Source organism: Nothobranchius furzeri, chromosome 3 (assembly GCF_043380555.1).
Source record: "Nothobranchius furzeri strain GRZ-AD chromosome 3, NfurGRZ-RIMD1, whole genome shotgun sequence".
In the NCBI taxonomy this organism is placed as follows: domain Eukaryota; kingdom Metazoa; phylum Chordata; class Actinopteri; order Cyprinodontiformes; family Nothobranchiidae; genus Nothobranchius; species Nothobranchius furzeri.
In genome coordinates, this window is record NC_091743.1 from 92,202,840 (window position 1) to 92,228,168 (window position 25,329).

At 44.2% G+C, this 25,329-nt stretch overlaps 1 protein-coding gene across 2 annotated transcripts in view; it reads left to right on the forward strand.

The window, feature by feature from the left end:
- nbas (NBAS subunit of NRZ tethering complex) overlaps positions 1 to 25,329 on the forward strand; it is a 283,815-nt gene that overhangs the window by 39,052 nt on the left and 219,434 nt on the right. For both annotated transcript variants that reach the window (XM_054733731.2, XM_054733732.2), the window contains exons 16-19: positions 10,932 to 11,057; positions 11,153 to 11,304; positions 14,073 to 14,198; positions 21,663 to 21,741. In XM_054733731.2, coding sequence (XP_054589706.1) covers positions 10,932 to 11,057; positions 11,153 to 11,304; positions 14,073 to 14,198; positions 21,663 to 21,741 — 483 coding nt within the window. The remainder of the gene's footprint in view (positions 1 to 10,931; positions 11,058 to 11,152; positions 11,305 to 14,072; positions 14,199 to 21,662; positions 21,742 to 25,329) is intronic.

Sequence of the window (25,329 nt, forward strand, 5' to 3'; positions counted from 1 at the left end):
GTTTCCACCATTGAAATGTAAATCCTCTGTTATGGTTCAGGTCCCTCATGTTAAACGTGTTACGTATCAGTTTGGACTGTTTATTGAATTTTCTACAATAAATTCAGTCAAAAATCCGCTAATATCATCCGACTGAATGTGTCCCAACATGTTGTGATACTTTGCGTCGCCTCCCCGTATCGTGTCGCCAGAATTTCACCAACACACATCCCTAATATTTAGTATATCTTCCAGTGCTTTGCAGAGCCTCAAACTGTTTGAAACGTGGCTGGTCTGACATTTTTGTGTGAACGTTTGACATTTTTGTCGCCGCTGTGGTATTTTCCTAGTGGCAGCAGTTTAGTTTAAGCTCTGAGCGAGGTAGCAGAATGGTGGTGTTCCTGTTCCTGTTTACTTATTCATAACGCCTCACAACAACAACATGCTCAGGTGGAAAGCTGCCATCGGTGTTCACGCTGGAATGCTTTCATGTTTGGGTTTGAATGTTCGTTTAGCTCAGCGATCCAAACAACAGTTCCTTTCGGCTCGCACGGTGTTACAAATGAACTTTGGCAACGACCTGAATATAGCTTTTGAAATATTTTACAGAAGCGTTATTTATAGTTGCACAAGATCTTTATTGTAAGTCCTTTTTAAAGGGGTGGTTCACTGAGAAACTGTGATTGGTTCTTTTTGAGATAAAATCACTTGCAGGTTGAAGGTGAAAATAGTCTTCTACTCCCATCACCTGCATTAGCTGCAGAAAGGAAATAAACGGGAAATCGATCGGCTCCGACAAAACTTTCGCTTCTACGTCAAGGAAAATTAGCGACTTGAATTGCGACTGCAGAAGGCTGTGTTGATTTAACTACCCGTTAGCATTAGCGACTCCACAGAATGGCTGAACTCCACCCAGCTTGAGTTATTTGTGGTAGAGCCCTGCACGGGCCTAAAATCTGAGCTCGTGTCTGGCCCGGCCCGAGGGGGTGGAGCCCCAGCCCGACCCGGTCCGAAAAGGTTTTCAGGATTCTCTGGCCCGACCCGAGCCCGACTTTTTTTAACCTTTCTTAATGTTTTAGCGTGATAGAATGCTCAGCGTTATGATCATCTGCGAGAAGCGTTCTGCAGTAAAAAAAAAAAAAAAGAAAGAAAAAAAGAAAGAAAAGAAGGAAAAACAGCATCGATGCAGCTGTTTTTTCTAACAGAGCGTATTTTTCCAAGTGGTGCTCGCTGCAGAACCACAAAGGCGGAGCTGCACCAGAAGGCGGAGCTGCACCAGAGTCAGCCCCGCCCATTCCATCAGAGTCAGTCCAGTTCCTTCCAGTTGTCAGACTTGACAGCATTCTGGAATCACAGAGGGTGTTATAGCTAGTATCATCTAAAATGCAAGACTGAGGACGGAGTTGAGAAGTTAACTGAACCGTTTTTATAAAGGTTCCATATAATTAAAAATCTAACTTTTAGAACTTTTTACCGTGTTATATTGTCATTTCCTCATAAGAAACACGCCAAAGCCATTTTTGGCCTCATTCATGCATTTTCCTCCCATCTCAGCTTCAGTTTGGTCTCCTCCCCCGAAGCGGGTCTGGTCTTGGTTCTCAAATCTGGATATTCTGTGAATTTTCTGACTAATTATTTCTGAAATGACTTCTACTGAGACACTGCTAGAAAAACCATGCATCCCGTCTACAAAGACACACTGGATGGCACAATCACATGTGACGCGACTAGCTTGTTATCAGATGTAGTGGTGAAGTGGTGGGGGGGCCAACTTCACTCAGGTGTGAAGTGGTTATGGAGTCAGGTTGGCATGTAGTTTTGCGCAGGTTCGCCTCCCGGTAGTGGCGCAAACTTTTTCTTCTTTTCTAGCTACACTTGCCAGTACTATGTTTACAACCATTTATTGGTATACCGTTTAAAATATAATGACTAATGTGTTTGTTTTTCTATTTATTTGTTTATTTAGCCAGTGTGAGTCCATTTGTGAGCAGAGTTTCAACTAAAATGCTGTTTAGGAACGACCAGATTCAAAGAACTTTTAGAGGCATAAATATTTTGCAGAAAATAAACATTACAACTAAAATATAAACAAATTAAATGTTTCAGCTGGATAAATAGATAGCTGCCGACCTCACCGAGAGTCGAACCAGCATCAGCTGAGGGGAAAGCAAAACTTAAAACTAACGATCTTGCCACTGGACTACCAGAACACACTAAAACTTGTCCTTAGATGCTGTTTTAGGCCGGTTCTGTTGGAGCGGCTATGGACAGATATTCGCCTAAAGAAACCTTTTCTTTTCGGGATATATTCAGGCTTTGTCATGTAGCAAGTTATATTTATCTTGTTTAGTTGGAGCATAGAACATAGCATTAACAGTTGTAAACTAGTAACAGCCGTAATTCATGTGGGTCAGGTTAGTTTGTGCTAAAATAGAAAAAAAAAACAGAAGAAGTCAGTGGGCTAGGCTGTTTGCGTGAGTGGGCGGGGCTGACTCTGGTGCAGCTCCGCCTTTGTGGTTCTGCAGCAAGCACCCTCTATTTTTCAAGCGGCAGATGAAATTTACGAACGCTATATTAATTGGATGCGTTTGTAAATTTAATCTGCTCTGAAAATGCGCTCTTGTGCAATTAGAAAAAAAAAGCAGCGTTCTAATTTTCTAACTGGAGAGCGCATTTTCAGAGCGGCACATTAAATAAACGCCCCCAATTAATATAGCGTTTGTAAATTTAACCTGCCGCTCTGATAATGCGCTCTCTGGTTAGAAAAAACAGCAATGAATGCTGTATTTTTCTAACTGCAGAGCGAATTTATTCACAGAAAAACAGAATGCTGCCGTTTTCATGAGAATAAACGAATGTTTCTGACATCAGAGTGGACATAAAATGGCGTATTAGAACAGGGGCACATGTTTCAATCAGCTGTTTGAGAATTCGGTCATATAGGTGCATTTATAAACCACACACACCTTAACTGAGTTAACGTGCGTGAGAAGCAGGCAGGTGCTGCTGCGTTCAAGTGTTTCAGTTTTTATTTTTATTTTTTTAATGAATTTGATTAAGAATAAAGGTGCCCGGCCTGGCCCGTGTCCGAGGTAATTACACAGTCGTTGGCCCGAAGCCCGGCCCTCGGGCCGTCGGGCCGGGCCGACCCGAGGGCCTAGGGCTTCAGGGCAGGGCTCTAATTTGTGGAGGTAAAACGTCAAGAACTCTTTATTTACTCAAAAGGGAAGAAGGCAGCGGAGTCCCCTTCTTTCTTCTGCATGTGAAAGTGCCGCGAAGCCGCCGTTCTAGTGGATGAGTTTCTTTCCGCCGACAGAGAAGTGTAACGGCCGAAGCGAGAGCTGGACTGGGACGAAAAATCAGCCCGAGCATCTTGAGCCAACACCGGCCCACCAGCTATCGAAGTAAAAACAATGATGCCTAATTTTTTACACTAGCTCTATAATGTTGGTCCTCAATATTACTTGTCCATCATGTTTTAGTTGTTTCCCTGTTCCAGCACAAAAACTGGGCTTAACGCAACAACACAACGCAAAAAAACATCAACAGACCAAGAAAAACCACAGAAAAACAGCTGCTCATTGTGGAGAAAGGAAAATATCAAATTTATCAGAAAACTAAGTTGCCTTGCACCCTGAAGCTCATTTTTCCACACACGCACGCTGCACGCACACACACACACACACGCACGCACGCACACACACACACGCACGCACACACACACACACACACACACACACACACACACACACACACACACACACACACACACACGCACGCTGCACGCACGCACACACACACACACGCACGCACGCACGCACGCACGCACGCACGCACACACACACACACACACACACACACACACACACACGCACACAGCAACAGGCTGCATTCACTAAGTAGGTTCTGCATTTCTTCTACGCAGCAAAGGTGTTGACGGGAGAGAAATCCAGTATCCTCCTTCGGTTCTCACTGGGAAATTTTCGGACGGATCTGACGGAGATGGGCGAACAGAACCAGAACCGCTAAGCACCGCTCGAGTGCTAAACTAAAGGCTTGTTAGCTTCTCTTCACAAACAAGTTAATTTAAAGGGACTTCACGGAGTTTTGAATTTTTATGCTCGTGACTGCCCCCTCAGGCCAAAAGCGTAACGGCAGCTTCAATAGGAGGCTCGTGCACGAGGCGCGCATGCTGTACGTGCACACTCCTTAATGAAAATAACAGCTGAGAAAGTCCCTTGTGTGTGTGTGTGTGTGTGTGTTTGGCCCAGAGGACAAGAGAACGTGCAGCTAATTAATTAAATAATGTGGTTCTGTACCTTTCTCTTCAGCACAGCCGACAAAGGTTTATGATGGGTCAGTCCTCCTGCATGCTCAGATCATTCCCTTCCCTTGCTTGAAAAATGGTTCCAAAATGAAAGTTGAACCCACATCTTTTTTATCTGTGAATTCAATGCCGTTCGGCGAGTCTCAAATAAAAATTTGGGCGTCTTACTGTAAAAATATACCATTAATGTAAAAAATAAACTAAATGAACTATGTTCACACCCAGAATCAAACCCAGGTCTTCTGCATGAGAGTCAGACATCTTACTAGGTGAGCTACACTCTAGTAACATTCACAGTATCTGTAACATTTATATCCTTGATGACAGCTGAAACAACGTCAACCCAAAGAACGGTTCGGAGTGAAAATGGCTGTTTTGTTGCTAATTAGCAGGAAATATCTAGAAGAAAGTTATACAGAAAGTAGCTAAGGGTCCTCAGAAATGTAGCTAGCTTTGTCACTAGGCGTTAGGAACAGCGACAAAGTGGCACTGCCTCTCTCTCTGCTGCTAAAGCTACGGATAGCAAATGCTACGGGCGATGCCTGAGCGTGAACGCGCATGAAGCAGCCTGCTCGACCCGAGCATCTCTCTTTTTCTGTGATTTTACAGAAAAACAGGCAATCCCAGTAAAAATGCCAGGGCTCATTCTACAGGACCAGGGCATTGCAGGAGAACGTATGAAGAAGACATTTATTATTTCTATACATGTTTTGGCTGTCACACTTCCATAATGCACCTTTAAGTAGAAGTTGGTTTGTCAGTGACGACATTTATGATGAAACTAGTTAGATTAATAGATTTCCCAGCATGCCTTGTTTTTGTTTATGTTAAAATAAAATAAATGAATTAAAGATCATTTTTACCGGCAACAAATATACCGCTATCATTATCAATAAATGAAAATGCTGTTGAAAATGAAAGGGGTACATACAGCTGCTGCGTGTGGACGGAGCTGGCTTGGCTGGTACATCTGTGTGAATAGAGAGTCTCATTATAAACGGTCTTTACGGTTCATGAGACAGGTGGATTTACGTATTTGTACTCAGCCCACGTCTTATACGAGATAAAATGAGGCCGTTACTGGTGGCCAGTCACCAGCAACGACTGTCGGTCCTCAGTGGCCCAAAATCACCTGCGGCCCACCGGGCGACTGCCCGCCCTGCCCGTTGGCCAGTGCAGCTCTGGCTTAGACGTGACTCAGAAGCGACGGGACGCTATCTTTACGCTTCAAGTGTATTTTTATGCGCTACACTTCCAAAACACGTCAAACTCCGCAGTTTAGATTGCGCCACACAAAGTCAGTGTGAAACATCTGGGAACATGGAAAATAAATGTCACAGTCAGGTACACGTATGTCACTTCCTGTTAAGACCCTCGTAACCGCCGTAAACACAACAGAAAATAAACCACAGACCTTTTCTGATGCATGCAGACGTCTTTCTCCTGGCTTATTATTGTGTGTTGACTGAAATCGCGCGTGGTGTTGCAATATTCCTGTGATTTAGTGACATCACGGGATCAGCTGTGTGGAATGCTTTTGCTCCCGCGTTGCGTCAGAATTGCGCCCTGTTGGGAATGAGCTTGTGGGTAAAACCGCGCTATGATGTTACGTAGGGCTGCTCGATTATGGCAAAAATAATAATCACGATTATGGTGACTGAAATTGAGATCACGATTATTTAGGACGATTTTTCAATTTATGTTGATTTTATTTGTTTTTATTCAGTCATAAAACTGCTCAGGGCACAATCAGGACAAAAATAAGAAACAAGATGATCACTAAAAGAACTCCTGATTCCCAGGATAAAAAGACCAATATACTTATAGCTCATAGTCTATGACCCAAGGGCTATAGACCTTGAGTCTAACCAGTACAGACCCAAATACCAATATCTTGCAAATACTGACAACAAGAATTATACAGTGGCATTTATAACAAATAAATGCAAATAAATTCATGTTCACAAAATGTTACATAACATTTATTGAGTCGTGTCAAGGTGCTGTAGGAGAGTGCACTAGCACCGTGTCCTCAGAGAGATTAGTTATCAGCGTGAGGAACTTATTTCTACCTTATTTATAAACTATTTATTTACAGGCCCATCAGTTAATGTAATAATTGTCCCAACCACAGCTGCACCCCCCACCCCCCCACCCCGGTCTCACAGCAATCGGGCACGCTGCACGCGCACATTTAGCTGTTTTTAGCTGCTCAGGAGTCCGCAGGTACGGTGTGTGTCACTCACTCTGGTTAATCCAACAAGGAGCCGGCTCCGAGAGCTGTCTTTAGCGACCAACACATCACTACATCATTCCCTTTCCTAATGTTGTGAAGAACGGTCCGGAGCACAGGCGGAGTGTTTAGCTAACCTGCAGGAAATGTCGACGACAGTTATCCAGAAAGTAGCTAAGTGGTTACCAGAGATGTTTCTGAGGTGTTCACTAGGTACTTTTAGGATTAAAAAGTCAAGAAGGGGGTCTGAGAAGCTGCTAGAAATAGCGTCAAAGTCGCTAAGTTGGCAACACTGTGGAGGAGCGCTTCATTTGCAACTCAGGGCAGCGCAAGCGGGAGGAGCAAATAATCGGCTTGTTTTGTTTTTTATAATCGTTCAAAACTCAGATCGTAATCGTGATTAAAATTCGATTAATTGAGCAGCCCTAATGTTACGTGAGCGCTTTCACTGCCGGTGAAAAGAAGGGGAAAGAGTCGTGTTGATGTTAGCCGATCAGAGGCGATGCATTATCAATATGAATGAATAAGATTTGTATTCCTGCCGTTTTACGACCCTCACTCCTCCCACAGACGTCTAACCCCTGAAACAGGAGCGCAAGAGCTTTTATTCTGACAGCAAATGACTTTTATTGAGAAAAACAAGTGAACGCTGTACTTATCAGTTTAAAGAATAGTTGTTTTCTTTGATGGTTGCCATGACGACACTTGGTTGGTTACTAGCAACAGGTTATGGGTAAAAATCATTCGTGATTAAATCAGTCCCATCTCAGCTGAGGTATGCTGGTGTTTTGTTGGCTCAGCTCCAGAGGAGTGTTGAGGACAAATGAAAACCAAGTAAGGTGCTCAATCTGCTTTAAGGCTGGTTTTCTGTCCCGTGGTGGTGGGGGGGGGGGGGGTGGGGTTCTGGGAAATGCTAATTGCTGTATGGAAATATGACTGTCGCTACAAATTGCAGCAAAGACGACGAGCTTCATCACGAAGCTCTGAGAGTGGTATCTGCTCTCCGCAGTCCCCAGCCGGAGCGAGGTTCATCAGTCATTTTTATGAGCCGTCATCGGGTGCCTTCTTCATCATTGTCATCATCATTAGATGCCATCCGTCATCACCATCAATCCCAGCTGTGAGAGTTACAAACTAATACATCATTATTATCTCTTTGTTACACTTGGGGGCCGACGGCGCTTCCCCGGCTGCTGACGTCTTCTGCTCCTTGCTGCTCACCTTGTGGGTTTGCAAGTGAAGTAAAGCATCTTCTCAGCCGCCAGCATGCTCAGTTGTACATTTGTGTACATGAATCTATCGATAGTGTTTCATTCCAGCCGTGTTAGCTTATTTCGATTATCCACTGGCTGTTTACCAGAAGAATAGGGCGATGGTCAAGGTTGATAATTCAGCAGCTCGAGGTGCGCACCGGCAGGGCTGCTGACAGTTACATTAGCTGAATCTAGAGACTGGACGAAGCGTTTTGTTCTGTACCCTCCTACGTGAGGTCTAACTGTGTGGAGCTCTTACTGGCCTCCAGGAACCACAGTCTGGCTCCTGGTGTTGCTCGGTACTCCCACTCTTCTAGACAGAGAGAGGGAGAGGGTAACGCTCAGCGTTTTTGTGGACCAGCATGCTCGCGTGTACGTACGTGTGCACATGAGTCAGCTAGCACAAATGAGTTGTCAGTCTTTTCTCTTGTTGGATTAGATAATTCTGTAAGGCACGTTGATATGATGGAAATCTCCAAGCTACACGACATTAACAGTTATGATAACGAATGACGTTTCTAATGCCGGGATTCCAACGTCAGTTGTTGTTTTTCTGGTTCCTGATTAAATCTGTGGAGATAGAAAACCTGATATTGAGCCACAAGAGCATCATTTATAATAAATCAGCCAATTTTTACCAAATAGGCTTCTATTTATGTCCATGTAATAAAGAATTGACACTACTAGCATATTTTAAAACAAAGCTGTTATTTATCTTTCTAATATATGTTGTTCTGTATCCTACAGGTAAATTGTCTTGTTATTTTTCAGTCACTGCTTCATTTGTGAGAGCAGATAAAATCTTTAACTCAGAAATTTGGACCTTTTTTGTCAGAGGGCACCATCTAGAGGTGGAAAAATACCCTGCACCTTTGAAGCCCCTCTACCTACTTCTGTTATTACGGCCAGAATCAACACCTCTTGTTTGTGAATGCTCACTTTTAGCAGAGCTAAAACACATTGTTTTAGTAAATATTCATTTACATCTTTTAAAGACTCGCTTGTCCATAAAATAGGTCACCTACTCTGCATCAGTCTAGGTTCTTCTGCAAACACCCGTGCAAGCTGCACTCAGTTAGAAGTGCATGAGAGTCCGTGGGCCGGGGGCCGGGCTTGGCAATATCTCCGTACCGAGTATCACCTTCACGGATTTCTAAAACCATCATATGCCGTTCTTGAAAGGAGGGAATATTATATATTATACGGTTCTGCATGTTGCATGCATCATAGATTGTATCATATAATACATTATATTGTTTAGTGCATAGACTTTTTTGCTGTACTAGGATAGAAAATAAGGTGAAATTCTATCCCAGTTTTACACTAAAATCTCGATCACAATTTTATTGTATTTTGTTTCATTTTTGCAAGTTGTTGACCAACATAACCAAATAATTCTCTTAACATAAGAAAATGAGCTCCAGCTAACATCTAGCTGCCTTATGCTAACAGCTGCTGGTAAACATATCACCATAACCAGTATTTAACATCAATATGGTTTTAATTACAAACTCACAACACGGTCGCGTTAGCAGAGATCATCAGCTGGTAAACACCTGTTTAGCATTATTTACTTTGTTTTATGAGTGCACAGCGATGATCAGGCTTAAAGTGTGTTACATCTAAACTGGTCCAGACAGAAAGAAGTTTAAAAATATTTTTTTGCCTTATTTTTGGGACAAAATGTGCCTTTTGTCAGATCTTAAACTATTTCTAATCCTGTTTTGCACCATCAAGTGTATTTGATCTTATAGTTTCATTTTGTGTCCTACCATCTGGCATTTGGTATAGTGTTTAGACCAGTCATGGCAACCATCCTGCATTTTTCTGTATTTTTCTTTTAAAGTGACAACGTGTAGTTTTTACCATTAATCTCTGGACATATCCATGGAAATGTAAATGAATGAAAGATTCCTAGTTGTTGAAAAACATTGGCGGTTTCGTAACATATGTCCATAAAAATCGGGTCTAAAATATGTGGGAGCAGGTCTAAGTCTCTGGGCGACGCCATATTGGATGCCATGTTTCCTTCTACGGAAGCCCGTGAGGACAGAATGCATATACTGATTTGTAGCAAATGGTTGCAAAACGTTCAGCATTAATAAACGTTTTTACACATTTACCCCTTCACTCGTTGCCAGTGATGAAAAGAAATCTGATGTTCTTGTTATTTTGCTGGAAGTTGCACTCCCGAGGATTTTTGACCCTAATGGCTATCTGTTGGTAAGGCCTTACTTGAATACAAAAATAATGCTTGCTATGATTTAACACACCTGATTTTACTCATCAAGTGATTAGCAGGCATCTGCAGGGCTTGATTACGATGCAACCATTGAATCAGGTGTGCTGGAGCAGGGAAACAACCAAAATATGCTGGATAGTGGCCTTCCAGAACCAAACGTAGACCCTACTGGGTTGTAGGGACATGTAGGAACATATTGTTTTGTATCAGCTGACATTGCAGGGCCTATAACAACAGATGTGTGGCTGTTTAACAGGATGTGGAGGTTCAGTTGCCACTAAGATGTTAATTATGCTAACCATAGCTGATTAAATGCCATCATGTCAGCCAGCTGTGCGTAGTTCAAAGCACCTGCTGTGTGTATTGACAGCTGCCTGTGTGATGTAGACCATTACGGTTGGTGTTATTTTAGCAGCGTGATGCTTTAATTCCTGGTCCTGACGTGTGTTACTACATATCCTCTCCTTATCTCGTATCTAACCCTTATCCGTCACATCTTCAGTGGTTTTTAAACTGAAATCTGCTCGCTGGAACTCTTCCTATTCAGTCTCTGCTTTTCAAGTGTGCTTACAAAGCCTGTCTATCTGCTTCTTCTACACTTTGACCTCTTTGTCCTTCAGTTTGATGTAAAGGTGATGTAAGGTATGTTTTTTTCATAAAAAAGGAATTAGCTTTTAAATGTATTTAATATTTGAATAATTAAATTCTCTTTAGAGGCACAAGTGAGGCTTGAAGTGGTTGTGTAGCCCAGGGATGAAGTTATAAAACAGTTGTAACGATGTGGTGTTGATTCTCATGACCTGTTCTCATTTGAATAGATCTTTATTCAGAACGGACATTTGACCTCATCGTTAGTCTGACCTTTGGTTTGAGTGCGTTTTTGTGATTGCCCAACAGATTGACAATGAGGAATATGGCGAAGCCCTGTCTCTTGCTCAGGCGTATAATCTGGACTCTGACCTGGTCTACCAGAGGCAGTGGCGGAAGAGTCCAGTCAGCATCGCATCGATACAGGATTATCTGGTGAGGCTTTAAAAGAAACGAGACACAGATCGTAGAGATCTGCTTCTCGTCGTTCTTTCTGAACTACTCTCCTCCTTTTCCCTAAACCTTCCTAGAGCAAGATCCGCAAGCGCTCCTGGGTGTTACACGAATGTGTGGAGCGCGTCCCGGAGAATGTTGACGCTGCCAAAGAGCTGCTGGAGTATGGCCTGAAGGGAACTGACCTGGAGGCCTTGATCGCCATCGGGCACAATGAAGATGGCGGCAGGTAGACCACACGCCATCATCTTTGATACACGAGCTTTGAAGGCTATGTTCACACTGCAGGGAAAAGCTCGTCAATAATCAGTGCAACCCATGTCTGAGTTTTTTATCACTGTCGGGACAACACAAATCCGACCCAGGTCACCTTCATCTGTGGTGCTGAATTTCATACCTACCCGATGCTTTTGACAGCAACTTCTGTCTGAATGGTCATCCATCAATCCATCCATTATTGTTTGCTTATCCGGGGTCGGGTCGCGGGGCAGCAGCTTAAGCAGGGAGGCCCAGACTTCCCTCTCCCCAGCCGCTTGGGCCAGCTCCTCCGGGGGAATCCCAAGGTGTTCCCTGGCCAGATGAGAGACATAGTCCCTCTACCGTGTCCTGGGTCTACCTTTAGGTCTCCTCCCGGTTGGACGTGCCTGGAAAACCTCACCAGGGAGGCATCCTGACCAGATGCCCGAGCCACCTCAACTGACGACTCTTGATGTGGAGGAGCAGCGGGTCTACTCTGAGCCCCTCCCCCATCTCTAAGGGAGAGCCCAGCCACCCTTCAGAGAAAACTCATTTTGGCCGCTTGTATCCGCGATCTCGTTCTTTCGGTCACTACCCAAAGCTCATGACCATAGGTGAGGGTAGGAACGTAGATCCACCGGTAAATCGAGAGCTTCACCTTCTGACTCAGCTCTCTCTTCACCACGACAGACCGGTACAAGGCCCGCATCACTGCAGATGCAGCACCAATCCACCTATCGATCTCACGCTCCAGTTTTCCCTCACTCGTGAACAAGACCCCGAGATACTTAAACTCCTCCACTTGGGGCAGGACCTCAACCCTGACCCGGAGAAGGCATTCTACCCTTTTCAGGATCAAGACCACGGTCTCAGATTTAGAGGAGCTGATTCTCATCCCAGCTGCTTCACACTCGGCTGCAAACCGCTCCAGCGAAAGCTGAAGATCACGTTCTGATGAAGCCAACAGGACCACATCATCTGCAAAAAGCAGAGACCTGATCCTCAGGTCACCAAAACGGATGTCCTCCACTCCTTGGCTGCTCCTAGAAATCCTGTCCATAAAGGTTATGAACAGAATCGGTGACAAAGGGCAGCCTTGGCGGAGTCCAACTCTCACTGGGAACCAGCCCGACTTACTGCCGGCAATGCGGACCAAGCTCTGACACCGGTCATACAGGGACCTAACAGCCCGTATCAGAGGGCCTGGTACCCCATACTCCCGGAGTACCCCCACAGGGGGGGACGCAGTCGAGCGCCTTCTCCAAATCCACTAAACACATGAGGATTGGCTGGGCGAACTCCCACGCACCCTCTAGGACCCCCTAAGGCAGTGGTTCCTAACCTGGGGGTCCCGACCCCCACAAGGGGGCGCCAAAGCCTCTCAGTGGGTCGCCAGGACCTCTCCACTTTAAGGGGTTAAAACTTCATTTATTACTTGTTTATAGCCTACATTTTGCTCATATTTTTTTCATGAGTGAAAAGTTTACTGATATTAAGACAGGAAATAATTAGTACAGAAAGAGTAACACACTTTTAAGAACATTTTGCTCAGCTCACTGTTTTATTTTCAAGTGTCAAAAGTTCATTAAAGATAGGACTGGTTGATTAATCACAGCCTTTACAGTAAATAATCTAGTATAAACAGTAATGTACACATTTAAGTACATTTTGCTCAGTGTATTTTTTATGTGTCAAACGTTTATTGAAAGGAATGATTGATTTATCGGTGTTTACAAGAAACAATGTGTTCAGAAAAGTAATACCAACTGTCAAGCACATGATGCTCTGTTTGGTTTGGTTAAAGACTTTGTTCTGTACTGGAGCCTACTGTTACTGTTATCTATTCAATCAAAGCATGTTAAAATGTGCTTGAACCATTTTATTGTTTCTTAATAATGTTTGTACTGGAAGAGAGAATGGGAGGGGGTCGTCAGAAATGTTACTGGTAAAAAGCGGGTCCCTTGGGAAAAAGGTTGGGAACCACTGCCCTAAGGTATAGACGAAAACCACATTGTTCCTCCTGAATCTGGTTCGACTGTGCAGTGGATTCTCCTCCAGAAGTGCGATCCTCCTGCAGTAGAAACGCATCGTGCTGCTCCCCGTTTTAAATCTGAAAGGTCGTCCGTCCTGTGTACGCCGCAGGATGCAAGTGCTCAAACAAGCATGGCGGATAATTTGTCAAAAGTATGTTGGTTGCACAAATATGGTAAATGGCCTGTATTTGATATAGCACCTTCTAGAGTCCTAGAACCCCCCAAGGCGCTTTACAACACAATCAGTCATTCACCCATTCACACACACATTCACACACTGGTGGGGATGAGCTACGATGTAGCCACAGCTGCCCTGGGGCGCACTGACAGAGGCGAGGCTGCCGAGCACAGGCGCCACCGGTCCCTCCGACCACCACCAGCAGGCAAGGTGGGCTAAGTGTCTTGCCCAAGGACACAACGACAGCGACAGACTGAGTGGGGCTCGAACCTGCAACCTTCCGATTACGGGGCGAGCTCTAAAGTCCTGTGCCACCGTCACCCACCAGCACCAACAACTATAGCCTCCATTTTTATTTGATTAAACCGAGCCCTTGTGTGTCACGTCTTGTGCACACGCGGGCCACTAAAGCACAGCGGAGCGTGTTTGCTGCACGTTTCGGTTGTGGTGCGATCGCCCACACACAACAATCAAATTCAATAAGAGCATTAAGTCCTGCTGTGTAAACATAGTCAAGGTAAGCTGCCTCCTCCTCCTTCACTGATGCAGGTTCATCCTGCCCGGTGATGTGGACCTTGATGACCTCCCATATGAGGACACTCTGGCAGATGATGAAGAGCTGGAGATGAAGAAGGACAAGAGACGAGAGCTGCTAGCTAAGGTTGACTTTAGCAGGTATGAGCCTGTCCGAGTTTCTAATGGACCCAACTGCCTGATAAATGTCTGGTCTTGTAAGTTTAGCAGCGTGTAGGAGTTCAGTTTGCTTCTTTGGATTGGTTCATCCCTACGCACCTGTTGTAGAAGTAAATGTGCAGTGTTAGTTTGTAAAGCATGGGTGTGTACAGACGCAGAATCACATCCGTTTCTGTCTTTAGACAGCCTTGAACCTCTTTTATAGATTTCAGGATTCATGTTTTTATTGCTAATCACTTCAGCGCTCTGATAGTGCTACTTAGCTGATCAGCTTTACTTCAACCATGTCAGTTTACTACTTTATCCATTTTTTGCAGCTTCACACTAAAGAAACGCTCAAATGTACCTATCTATTTCCCTAATCAACACGAGGAGTCTGCAGCTTTTATACGATCTCTCGAGTTCACAGAATTTATTTCACCTGTTTTCTAAACTTGGTTTTCACTAAAATCTCCTGTTAGTCAAACAGAAAGGTGTAAGCAGTTTATTCCTCCAGCACCAGCAGCGTTGGAGCCTCCGGTGAGGTTAGATTACGGCTGCGTTGTAGGTTCCCAGCCAGACACACAGTGCTGCTGCACAACTCTTAATTTCTTACAGTTTTGGTAGTCAGACATATTTGAGAGGAAAACAGAACAGAGCTTTGGACGATTGTCTGTCCGTGGTGCCGTTTTACACTGAAGCAGACGGATGCTTTCGGTGTTTTGTGGAAGTGACAGTTTTGCAGGAGAAGCTCTGATTTGGCAAACGAGGATCAACGTTTGTGTTTTAAGGAAGGTAATAAAACCGTTGTTGTCATTTAACATTATTTTCCTCATTTTTGCCAGGCTGCTGGTGTTTTTGTGTATTTATTCACCGGGCTCGCAGAAACGAGGGGAAGCATTTGACGAGTGGGTGGAAAAAATCCCTAAAAAAGAAATTCTGACCCTGACCAAAATCAGGTGTCTGGTTTTGTCACGGTCTGTGTCTCTTTGTGTTCCTCATGTGTCCGCTGGTCTTCAGCCTTCCAGGTATATCCCTCAGGTCCTGTGCTCCTTTAGTCTTCTCCAGTCGCCCCTCTGCAGTGTTTGTAGTTTCAGCTTCTCATGCTATTGGTCTCTTTAGTGTGTTTTGTCCCCCCGGTCTTTGTAGTTCTCCTTCCCTTAAGAATATTAGTTATGTGGTTGCTGTTCTTGTTTTTAGGTGTTTTCTTAGGTCATGTGATTCCCTCCCTGATTATTGCTCCCCACACACCTGCAGCTCATCTGCCTCCCATCATGCCCCGGTGTATTTAAGCCCTGTCTTGTCTCGGTGTCTTGTCGGTACATTGTTTGTGTGTCAGCGTTTTCTGATGCTCTATGTGAGCTTTTGTATCTCGTCCCAGTTTTGTGCTCTAGGTGAGCTTTTGTTCTTCTGGTTTTGGATTTTTGGCTCCCGGCCTTCAGATTTATTTTTTGTTTCATCCTACAAATAAAGGGATTTATTCTTATATCAACTGCTGCCTCGTGTCATCCTGGGTATCTGCATTTTTGGGTCCTAACCATCCCCATAACATGACAGGTTTTTATTTTCGGCATTTGTGTGGATCCTAGTAGCTTCCATAACAACTGGACTTCTTATTTTCCTTAAGTAGAGTAGAAGGAGTCACCGCTCGTCTGGGAAAAGGTGCTGGACCAAAAAGTGGAATAAACAAAAAGAGAATCCGTACATTTCACCCAATCCTTAGTTTGGTGTGAACTGACCTGAAATGACCTGTTAAACTAAGGATTGTTTGGTGTGAACCTCCACAATTCCTGACGAAGGTCTCTGACCGAAAGCTTGACCAATAAACTCCTACATCGCAGACTGAAGTGTGCGGATTCTCATTTCGTTTATTTTCCTTAAATGAAAGTGAGTTTTCCTGCGATGGACTGGCACTCTGTCCAGGGTGTACCCCGCCTGATTGCCCATTGACCGCTGGAGATAGGCACCAGCCCCCCCACCCCCCACCCCCACCCACGTGGACGGGCGGGTTCAGACAGTGGATGGATGGAAAAGTGAGTTTTCTAAATCCAAACAGTAAAATGTGGAGTTCCAAGTAGGGATTCACGATATATCAGCATCAACATTGGTATCGGTCCGATACATGAAACTGGACCGATGTGAACTCGTTCACTGCCAGCTGTTATCTAAACAGAAAGCCCCCGAGTTACAGAATGATCATGTAAACACCCAAACTACCAAAAGAAAGAGTAGACTCACTTCAGGGGCAATGATCAGGCATTCAGAGGTTAACTGTTGGAAGTTATCTTCTAGCCAGCTGGTGGTAGCTGATATACATTCTAGTAGTTCAGCTTATTAAAATCGGAATCCTTAAAGGACAGTACAGCTGGATGTCGTCTGCATATAGTCATAGGAGACATTATAGAAAGAATCAATTATCTGTCCAAGAGGCTGTAAATATATACTAGAAACAAGAGTGGACCCAACACAGAGCCTTGGGGTACCCCACAGAACAGATCGGTAGAATCTGACATTATATGGGATCTTCTTCTCCATATTTGTAATCTCATGCAATCCCGATCAAAAGTTTAAGACCACCTTGTTTAGATCCAACCATGCAAAGTATAATTTTGGGCCTTTTTTCAAGTGGTCTTAAACCTTTGATCGGGACTGTATTTACAAAGCTTGGTTCTCTGCATTTTTCTGTTTTAACTGATGAAGTATCTAGTTAGAAACTAGATATCCTCCAGTTCTCCTGTTTCTGGACCCACCAGCTGAGTACAGAACCTTCTTGCTTGTAGTATAATCAGAGTAAGATGGTTTCTTTCTCAAAATCAACTGATGAACCACTTTTGGTCAAAGTGTTGATGGTGTAGAGACCAAGAGGGAATGGCAGACAGGGCTGGCAAACGTAACTCTAATAGTTTGATTAGGTGGCACACTGGGGAGCGGGATCATAAAGTCAGGGCCGTTAATGGGAACGAGGGAGGTGAAGACAGAGGAAAGCCATTGGTGGAGATGAGTGGCTAATCAGCTGGAGGTAATTTATTCCTTTGTTGTCAGGTGCCCAGAGAGAGACTAATGAAAAACCCGTTAGTGATCACTAATCACCCCTCATATGTGCAAATGAACACCCGTGTCCTGAAACACGCACGTGTTGGAGGGACATAAAGAAGTATACACAAAGGAGAGGTGCACTTCCAAAGTGCAGATCCATACCGGGTGCAGCTTTTTCATTCTGGGGTACTGGATTGTACGAGTTCTTGTTTTTCTCCCATCAGATACTTGCTAGTGTGCGTGTGAATGAGGAGAAGCGTAAAGCGTGTAATAGTGAGACTTTGTAATGGCCGCCCTTTGTTTTGCTGTTTATTTTTGTCCCGGTGTGATTGTCTGTGCGGCTCATCCGCCGTGTAATAAAACCCGAGCTTTACTGCAGACCTGTAGTCCAGAGTAGATGAAGGAAGGACGGAGGACAGGAAACAGGCTTTAAGAGGTTGTGGAAGAAATCGATCATTCCTAAACATAAAAGGAGCCCGTTGCATTTAGCTGTCTGTGGATTTACTTCTGCAAATGTTCCCATTCTTCTGCCTTATCTGTCTTTGAGTCAGGCTGCCTGCTAGACCGCCGCCTCAGAGTGTGTTACTATCCACACACACACACACACACACACACACACACACACACACACACACACACACACACACACACACACACTATTGGGTCTAACCATGTTGAGTGGAGGCTCACGACTCGAGTCAGATCATAAGTCTCTTAATTTCTTTTTAACTACAGAACCATTTCTGTAATGGCTCTGTATCGATCACTTCTGCTCGGAGTACGTCAGGGTGTGTGTGTGTGTGTGTGTGTGTATGTGTGTGTGTGTGTGTGTGTGTGTGGTGACGCTGCTGTGTGTGTGTGTGTGTGCGCGTGCAGTGACGCTGCTGTGTGTTTGTGTGTGTGTGTGCATGTGTTTGTGTGTGTGTGCGGTGACGCTGGTGTGTGTGTGTGTGTGTGTGCGGTGACGCTGCTGTGTGTGTGTGTGTGTGTGCATGTCCGTGTGTGTGTGTGCGGTGACGCTGCTGTGTGTGTGTGTGTGTGTGCGGTGACGCTGCTGTGTGTGTGTGTGTGTGTGTGTGCGGTGACGCTGGTTTGTGTGTGTGTGTGTGCGGTGACGCTGCTGTGTGTGTGTGTGTGCATGTCCGTGTGTGTGTGTGCGGTGACGCTGCTGTGTGTGTGTGTGTGTGCGGTGACGCTGCTGTGTGTGTGTGTGTGTGTGTGTGTGCATGTCCGTGTGTGTGTGTGCGGTGACGCTGCTGTGTGTGTGTGTGTGTGTGTGTGTGCATGTCCGTGTGTGTGTGTGCGGTGACGCTGCTGTGTGTGTGTGTGTGTGTGTGTGTGTAAGTAAGGACAGCATTTATCCGTTCACCATCACACAGAATGCATCTTTGATGCTGTCGTTTGTCCACTCTGGGACTTCAGATGTAATGACTTGACTGGTTTTTGCAGTAAATGGAGGAGAAATGAACCCTAAAAGATGCCGTTGTAGATTTTTATTGACTTGTCTGGTTCAGGAGAACGTAAAACCCACTCTGTTCTCTTTTTTATGATCTAACATGTTGAGATACGTTTATATCCTCCTCCAGACAATCTTTTTTAAAGGAATATATAAAGATTATGCAACTTGAAGAATGTTATATCCTTCTGAATTAGCCTGTGCTCAAAGGAAGTTGTATAGGCGTCATAATAAACTTGGCTCTGACTTCCTGTGCTGTGTTTCTGCAGCGATGTGCTGCTGGTTGTGTGTTTGTAAGGAAGACACGGGTAAATCAGTGAAGATGAAAGAGCGTAGTCTGCTCCAAGGTGTTTACGTTCTTATCAGAATAGATCCAGACTTCAGTCATTTGCTGCAGCATTGAACTTCACTGTGTCTTTATGTGGATTTAATGCAATTTATTCTTTCACGGTTGCAACGTGTGTGCGTTCAAATGCTTTGTTTGATTTTCACACACTGCAAAAATGTTGAAATGCCTTTCCCTGGCTTCATCCAAGTGTTGTAAAGGGAGTCAAAGAAAGGTTTTGTCAGTGAGCTTCCTGCAGCAGCTGTGCCTTTCTTATCAGGGCACCTTTTTCAGTACTACACCGGCAGACCACCAAGAAAGTCGAGCAGTTGGTTAAAAAGAATAAGCAAAAGGTCTTTGAACATCTTAGGTGTGTTCTTACTGTGTCGTGGTTCTAATTCCATGCTTTCGTTCTTTTTTAAACACAGAAACAGTTTTGTTTACCTGTTTTGTAGCTACAGTTTCGCCGACGGCTGCCGGCTTCTTCAGGCTGACCCAGCTGAAGCATGGAATAAGCAAAAGGGTATTTGCTGCTCTTTGTCTGCATCTGTTCATCACTGCAAGTCCAAACAACTTCTGTAATAAAAACCAAAATAAAATATCCTGCTGTCATTTAACTAAAGATATAAAAACACACAGAACTTAACCCTAACGCTAACAACAAGCTAATGCTAATGTGAGCCAACTGATACCAAAATAAGCGACGAAGTAAAAAGATCCACACTGTTATTGCAATATTATTACTTAAGTCCAGTAGCAACAAAGCTAGGTCATCATCAGTCCGTGGTTTTGTAGCCTCATTTAGCTCCCTCAGACAAGTGTGGGTTGTTTCAATGTTCACTCTTGTTTTAGCTCTTTGCTTTATGACCAAAGACGTTACTCTCTTACTTCCAGACTCCACCATGATGCCAAGAAAAAGGAAACTTCTTCTTCTTGAACGTTTTATTGATGGTCAACTAACTGAAAAAGTTAACTTTTAACCTTTATATGACCTACCGACACAGTACACACAGTCTGCTAAATACATAAACATAAACGTTTACAAAAAGCTCCCACTAGTTTTCCTACCCGAACCACAAGTAAGTGCAGCTCCTGGTCAGCAGAGGGCAGCGGAGTGTGAAGCTGCTCGTGTTTCTGGCTCAGGAACCACTGAAACCAGATTCAGTGCAATAGCTTAAAGTGTTAAAATGAACTTATTTTGCGCTAACAAATGCATACATATGTTGAGATTTGGGCTAAATCATGAAATAAAATGCTTTATTTGTTTTTATTTTCAAAATGGAACATTTTACAATTTGCGTAACTTAAGCAGTTGAATTCTGGGAATAAAAAAATGGCTGATCAGTAGACTGAATTTCTGAAAATCGGCACCGGTATTGGCTATCAAAATTCAGAATGCTTTATTTAAAAATGTTTGATTTAGTTTTTCAGCTTTTACAGTGAAGTGAGCTACTTGTACACAAACGGAAGCAGTCCTCTGTTACCGTCGTGCGGTGCCAGCTTGTCCTTGTTGGTGCGGTGAGCTGCAGCACATGTTGTTCACGCTGCTTCTGGGGAGAATGTAGCCGAGATATGAACACTTGTCTTAATCTCCAAGTGTTCTCCATTAATATCTACCTAGTGTCTAATGTTAACTAATAGTTGTACAGAAGTAGGTATGCTGGTGTTAAAATAATAACAAGAATGAAATCAGAGGAGCAGCTACGTTTTAAACGGTGCAATCTATTAAAATCTAAGGAATTTGTTGCATTAGTGAAGGAAAACGCCAATCTGGCTTCTAGCCGCCTTGTGTTTTTTATTTTTCATCACTCAGTGAAAACAGCGGAGTAATTACCGCTCGAGCGAGCTGCTAGCCACCAGTCTTTGATGTGCCAGAGGGTGTTTTGAGCCAGTGTTAATCTGTGTTAGCCTTTGTAGAGGGGCCATGAGAAGACCTGATATCACCCGCCGTAATTAGGGATTAAGGATTAAGGTGAGGGATGAGAGGTCAGCTCCTCAGCTGATGATCCTGGACACATTTTTAAAAGGAGGGAGGTTTGGATTCTCCTACTGGAGCATCTGTTGGATGTGTTATTACTGTTTTTGTCCTGAAGGGTCACACGCCACCCCCCATGGTGCTGTTCAGACTTTATTTACCCCCCTCTCATGGGCTCACCTTGAGTGACTGATTTGTAGATGGATCTTTGGTGTTTATTTACAGCTGTGATTAAATGACATAGAAAATTGATTTGATCCTTGTGGGATAATAATTCACAACACTGGCAGCGTGTATCCTGCACATAACAAGCCAACAGGTCTTTGTGGTCACAAGCAGTTGATTTGTTGCCCTTAGAAAATGATTTGGCTTCGAGGGCACTGTGTAGTAGCGTAGTCACCGGTCCAATCTGTCCCTGTGGGCTTCCTGTGCAGCAGGGCCAATTTACAGTTCACTTAAAGCTGCTTCACGCGCCCGTGCAGTCGTCAGCCCAGGCAGAAGTCTGATTTGACTGCAGTTAATGTTTTCATCCAAGGTCTTGCATTAGATTTGCTGCCTTTAACTGTTTTGGTGCCAGTGTGCTGGCTATTTACGTGTGTGTGTGTGTGTGTGTGTGTGTGTGTGTGTGTGTGTGTGTGTGTGTGTGTGTGTGTGTGTGTGTTTCTGCGTACTCAGACTCACTCTGGAGCAGAAGGAATTGTGTCGAAGTCGACTGAAACTCCTCTTCTACCTGGATCGGTTGGCAACATACGAGGTAAGGACACACAGATATGAAGGTTTCACTGGTGGTCAGAGGTATGGAAAGCTCGAAAGCTCATAATTCGTGTGCTTTACTCTCTCGGGTGACTAATGAATGCTTTTAAAAAACAGCAAGTGTTATAATCTGTAGCAGTGTGACTAAAGGTGTGGTTCACTCATTTAATCAGTACATTTGCAGTGGTCTCTAGTGGGAATGGATGCCTTGTAATTCGTGCTCTGGGGGTGGGGGTGGGGGGATGGGCCTGTTTCAGGAACTAGAGGTGAGCCACATCAGAGGAGAGCTTCAGACGACAGAATTTGGACTATTTCCTAATATCTGGACATCTCTCCTCTGATTGGCTAACAGCAACACAACTCTACCACCGACTGTTTGCTCTGTTACGTTGACGTTTATCTCTACAACAAAACACAAGCCTGGAGGAGTTCTGCTGTGTGGTGGAGTAGCTAATGCTAACAGTTAGCGTCTACTAGGCGACACATTCTCTGCTGTTTCCTGGACACTAAACCAACGACAACCTTCCCCATTGCAAGCCAGGATGGGCGAGTCTATGAATGTTAATTGACAGTGTGACATAGATCTGTAAGGATTTTCAAATCCTAGAGTTTCACCGTCTGTTTTCTATCAGAAGCTAATGCAGGAGATAGGTGTAGGAGACTATTTTCAGGTTCAGCCTGCATGAAACACTCAGAGGGATGAAAACATGTTTATTATGACCAATAAGATGTGATATTCCAAATAAATATGAAATATCACATCTTATTGGTCGTTGAATGTTTAATCGGAAGATTCTAGTTACTTTTACTTGTTCAGGGACCATAAACACACTTCGTATTAATTCAGACAGAGTCAGTAAACAGCTTATAAAAGTAATTTAATTATTTTTCCTAAACTAACAATTTATACATGACAGGATATGAATGATGAGAGGTGGTGTGATGGAAGCTAGATCTTGTTGCAACCGTTCTTTGTATCTGAGAGAAATTGTGACATCTGGCTGTAAAACAACTTGTTGTTTGTTGTAAACTACGGAGTTGTTTATTTATAAACCTCATCAGACACCAGTATGCAGGCTTACAATAGCCTTGTATGAGTTGCTCCTGGTGGTCCGGAGGTTTGCGTTTAGAGAGGTGAGGTCACCGTACGTCGAAACCACGATACTCAAAGATGAGTAGCTTCCTCTGAGATGCAACCCGGGGTCTGCAGGTTAGGTGTCCGAGGTGGATCTCTGAGAGTTGAAGTAGCTCTGAAAGAGCTGTTGTGTGTGTGTGATCACTCGCAGCGCCGCAGAAATGTTTTTGACTTCAGATCAAAGGAGTTTGTTTCTAAAAGGCTTCTTTCCCGACTTGGCCGGTTCGAGGTTCAGCTGGAAACTGAAGTAATCGGGAAGTAATTCCTGTTTTATTAAACTGCTTTGTTATGATTTCTGGCCAAGTTGGGCCAATCAGAATTTGACATGTTTCTGAGTATTTACCAACATCCCTCAGAAGCCACGCCCTCCTCAGACACTAAGATGTTTTTAACCTTAATGAGTATGTTATTGTGACGTGTGTGAGTGTAAACAACGATTAATTGTTAAACATGCTGATCTGTGATATAACTGGATCGTTGTAAGAACAATATTCATGTCAGATTCATCGATTAAAGCACAGAATCAGAATCAGCTTTATTGCCAGCGCTCCAGCGACCCAGAGCATAGGAACTTGACTCCGCGAACACACCTGACCAAGGTTAAACACACACACATGTAGACAAAAACAGGTACAGGCAGTCACGAGAGCAGCCAGGACGGCGCTCATTTCATTAGATGAAAAGGGTGTTACATGAGGATAATTGGGGTAAGGTAAAAAAGGCATAACAGAGTTCGACCCAGTGGGGAGTAGCTCTATTATACAAAAAACTCCTCAACATAGAAGCACGAACATCACAGATACAACATCAGAGTCCGATGGGGAGGCGGGGTTGGGCAGAATCCTGAATCCTCCAACGGGAGCTGCCGTTACGGCGCTCAGCCAGCTGCAGACAGACAGGTGGGAGGCAGAGATGAGGACAGAGAGCACATTGAGTTTCCTGCAGGTTGATGACCTCGAAGCAGAAGTCACAATCTGAAGGCAGGGGGGGAAGGTCGGGACACAGCATCTGTCCGCATTCCTCCTTACGTGGGGGTGTGTTGATGAACAGCCTTGGAGGCTGCTTGGCGTCAGATAAGGATAAGCAAGACTTTGTTTAGGGCAGGCAGAGATAATTTTCCTCTCTGCCTTGGAGTCTATAAGTGGTCATTCATGTCCACCAGTGAAGCCAATTATACGTTCTAAACATCCCCACACCGTCCAGCAACCCTCTCCGAGATGACATCCATCTTGCGCACTAACACAGGCAACGCCGCGAGGACATTGTCCAGCTTACGGTTCACCTCGAGTAACGTCCCAGTCTGTGAGGTCACCGCACGGGCGGCACATTCCGTGGGCGCGGGCCACACTCGAATCACTCCCGTCTTCCCAATTTTCCAGAAAACCAGATATCCTCCCACTCCAATCAGAAGAAATCCAGTGATCATCAGGCCGAATATCCACAAATCTTCCACGTCCTCGATGGACAGCTGAGAGAGGCACACGATTCGCCAGACCTCCCAAGAATCGAGTGCATGTCCCGCTGCGAATGTCCCCTCGGGACAGGTGGGAGCCCCCTTCTCCGTTCTCATCGTAGAAAAAATCTTATCAATCGCGTTGAATGACCAGTTAATTAAGTCCATTTTCCAAAAAGAGAGTAGTGGTTTCAGGAGAAATGCAGAGAAGTGCTCTGCAGGCAGACAGGACAAGAGCCTTGGGGAAGCTGATAAGGGAGCTGAGAAAAAAGCGTCTGTACTCTCTGAGAACTGCAGAAGAAAAAACAAACATCTTGTTCATTCATCACATCTGATTATTTAACTTATTACTATAAAATCATGGAGTCTTCACTTATTCAGGGTGAAGAATGTTGACGTCTGGCATTCATGCAGAGTGCAGGAACCTTGGGTGAGAACGTTTGTCTTCTGCATGTAAACACGCGCTGAGCAGAACCTTCTGGGTTTGGAGGTCAAACAGGAAGTGGATTTATTTCTGTAGATGAAAGGTTTTTATGTTGCTCTATATGTAGGTGAGAACGGATCCTTTTGGTACGTTACAGACTGATTATAGTCAGAAATAATCATAAAAGTAGTTTTTCAGTGAACCACACCACACTTTAAATAGAAGCATTTTTTTGTCTTTCCTGTTGTAACACATCTGAACTGTAAACCAGAACGGAGGTAAACTACAAACAAGACAAAGTAAGACTCTGTTGATCCCACAGTGGGGACATTTTTGTGTTGCCACAGCACAGACGGCAGACACAACTTCCTGTTCAGACACAGAAAGCATTGTGGACAACGGGTTGTGAAACATTATCGAAGTAATACTACATAAAAAGTATCAGCTGTTCTGCTACAACTACTTTTTACTGTCCAACATGTAACCACGCACGCACAGATGTATCAGGTGTGTCATGCATGGAGTGCTGACGTAGAGTTAAAGTGGTTGGGTGACTCATGACATCAGAATGTGTTAT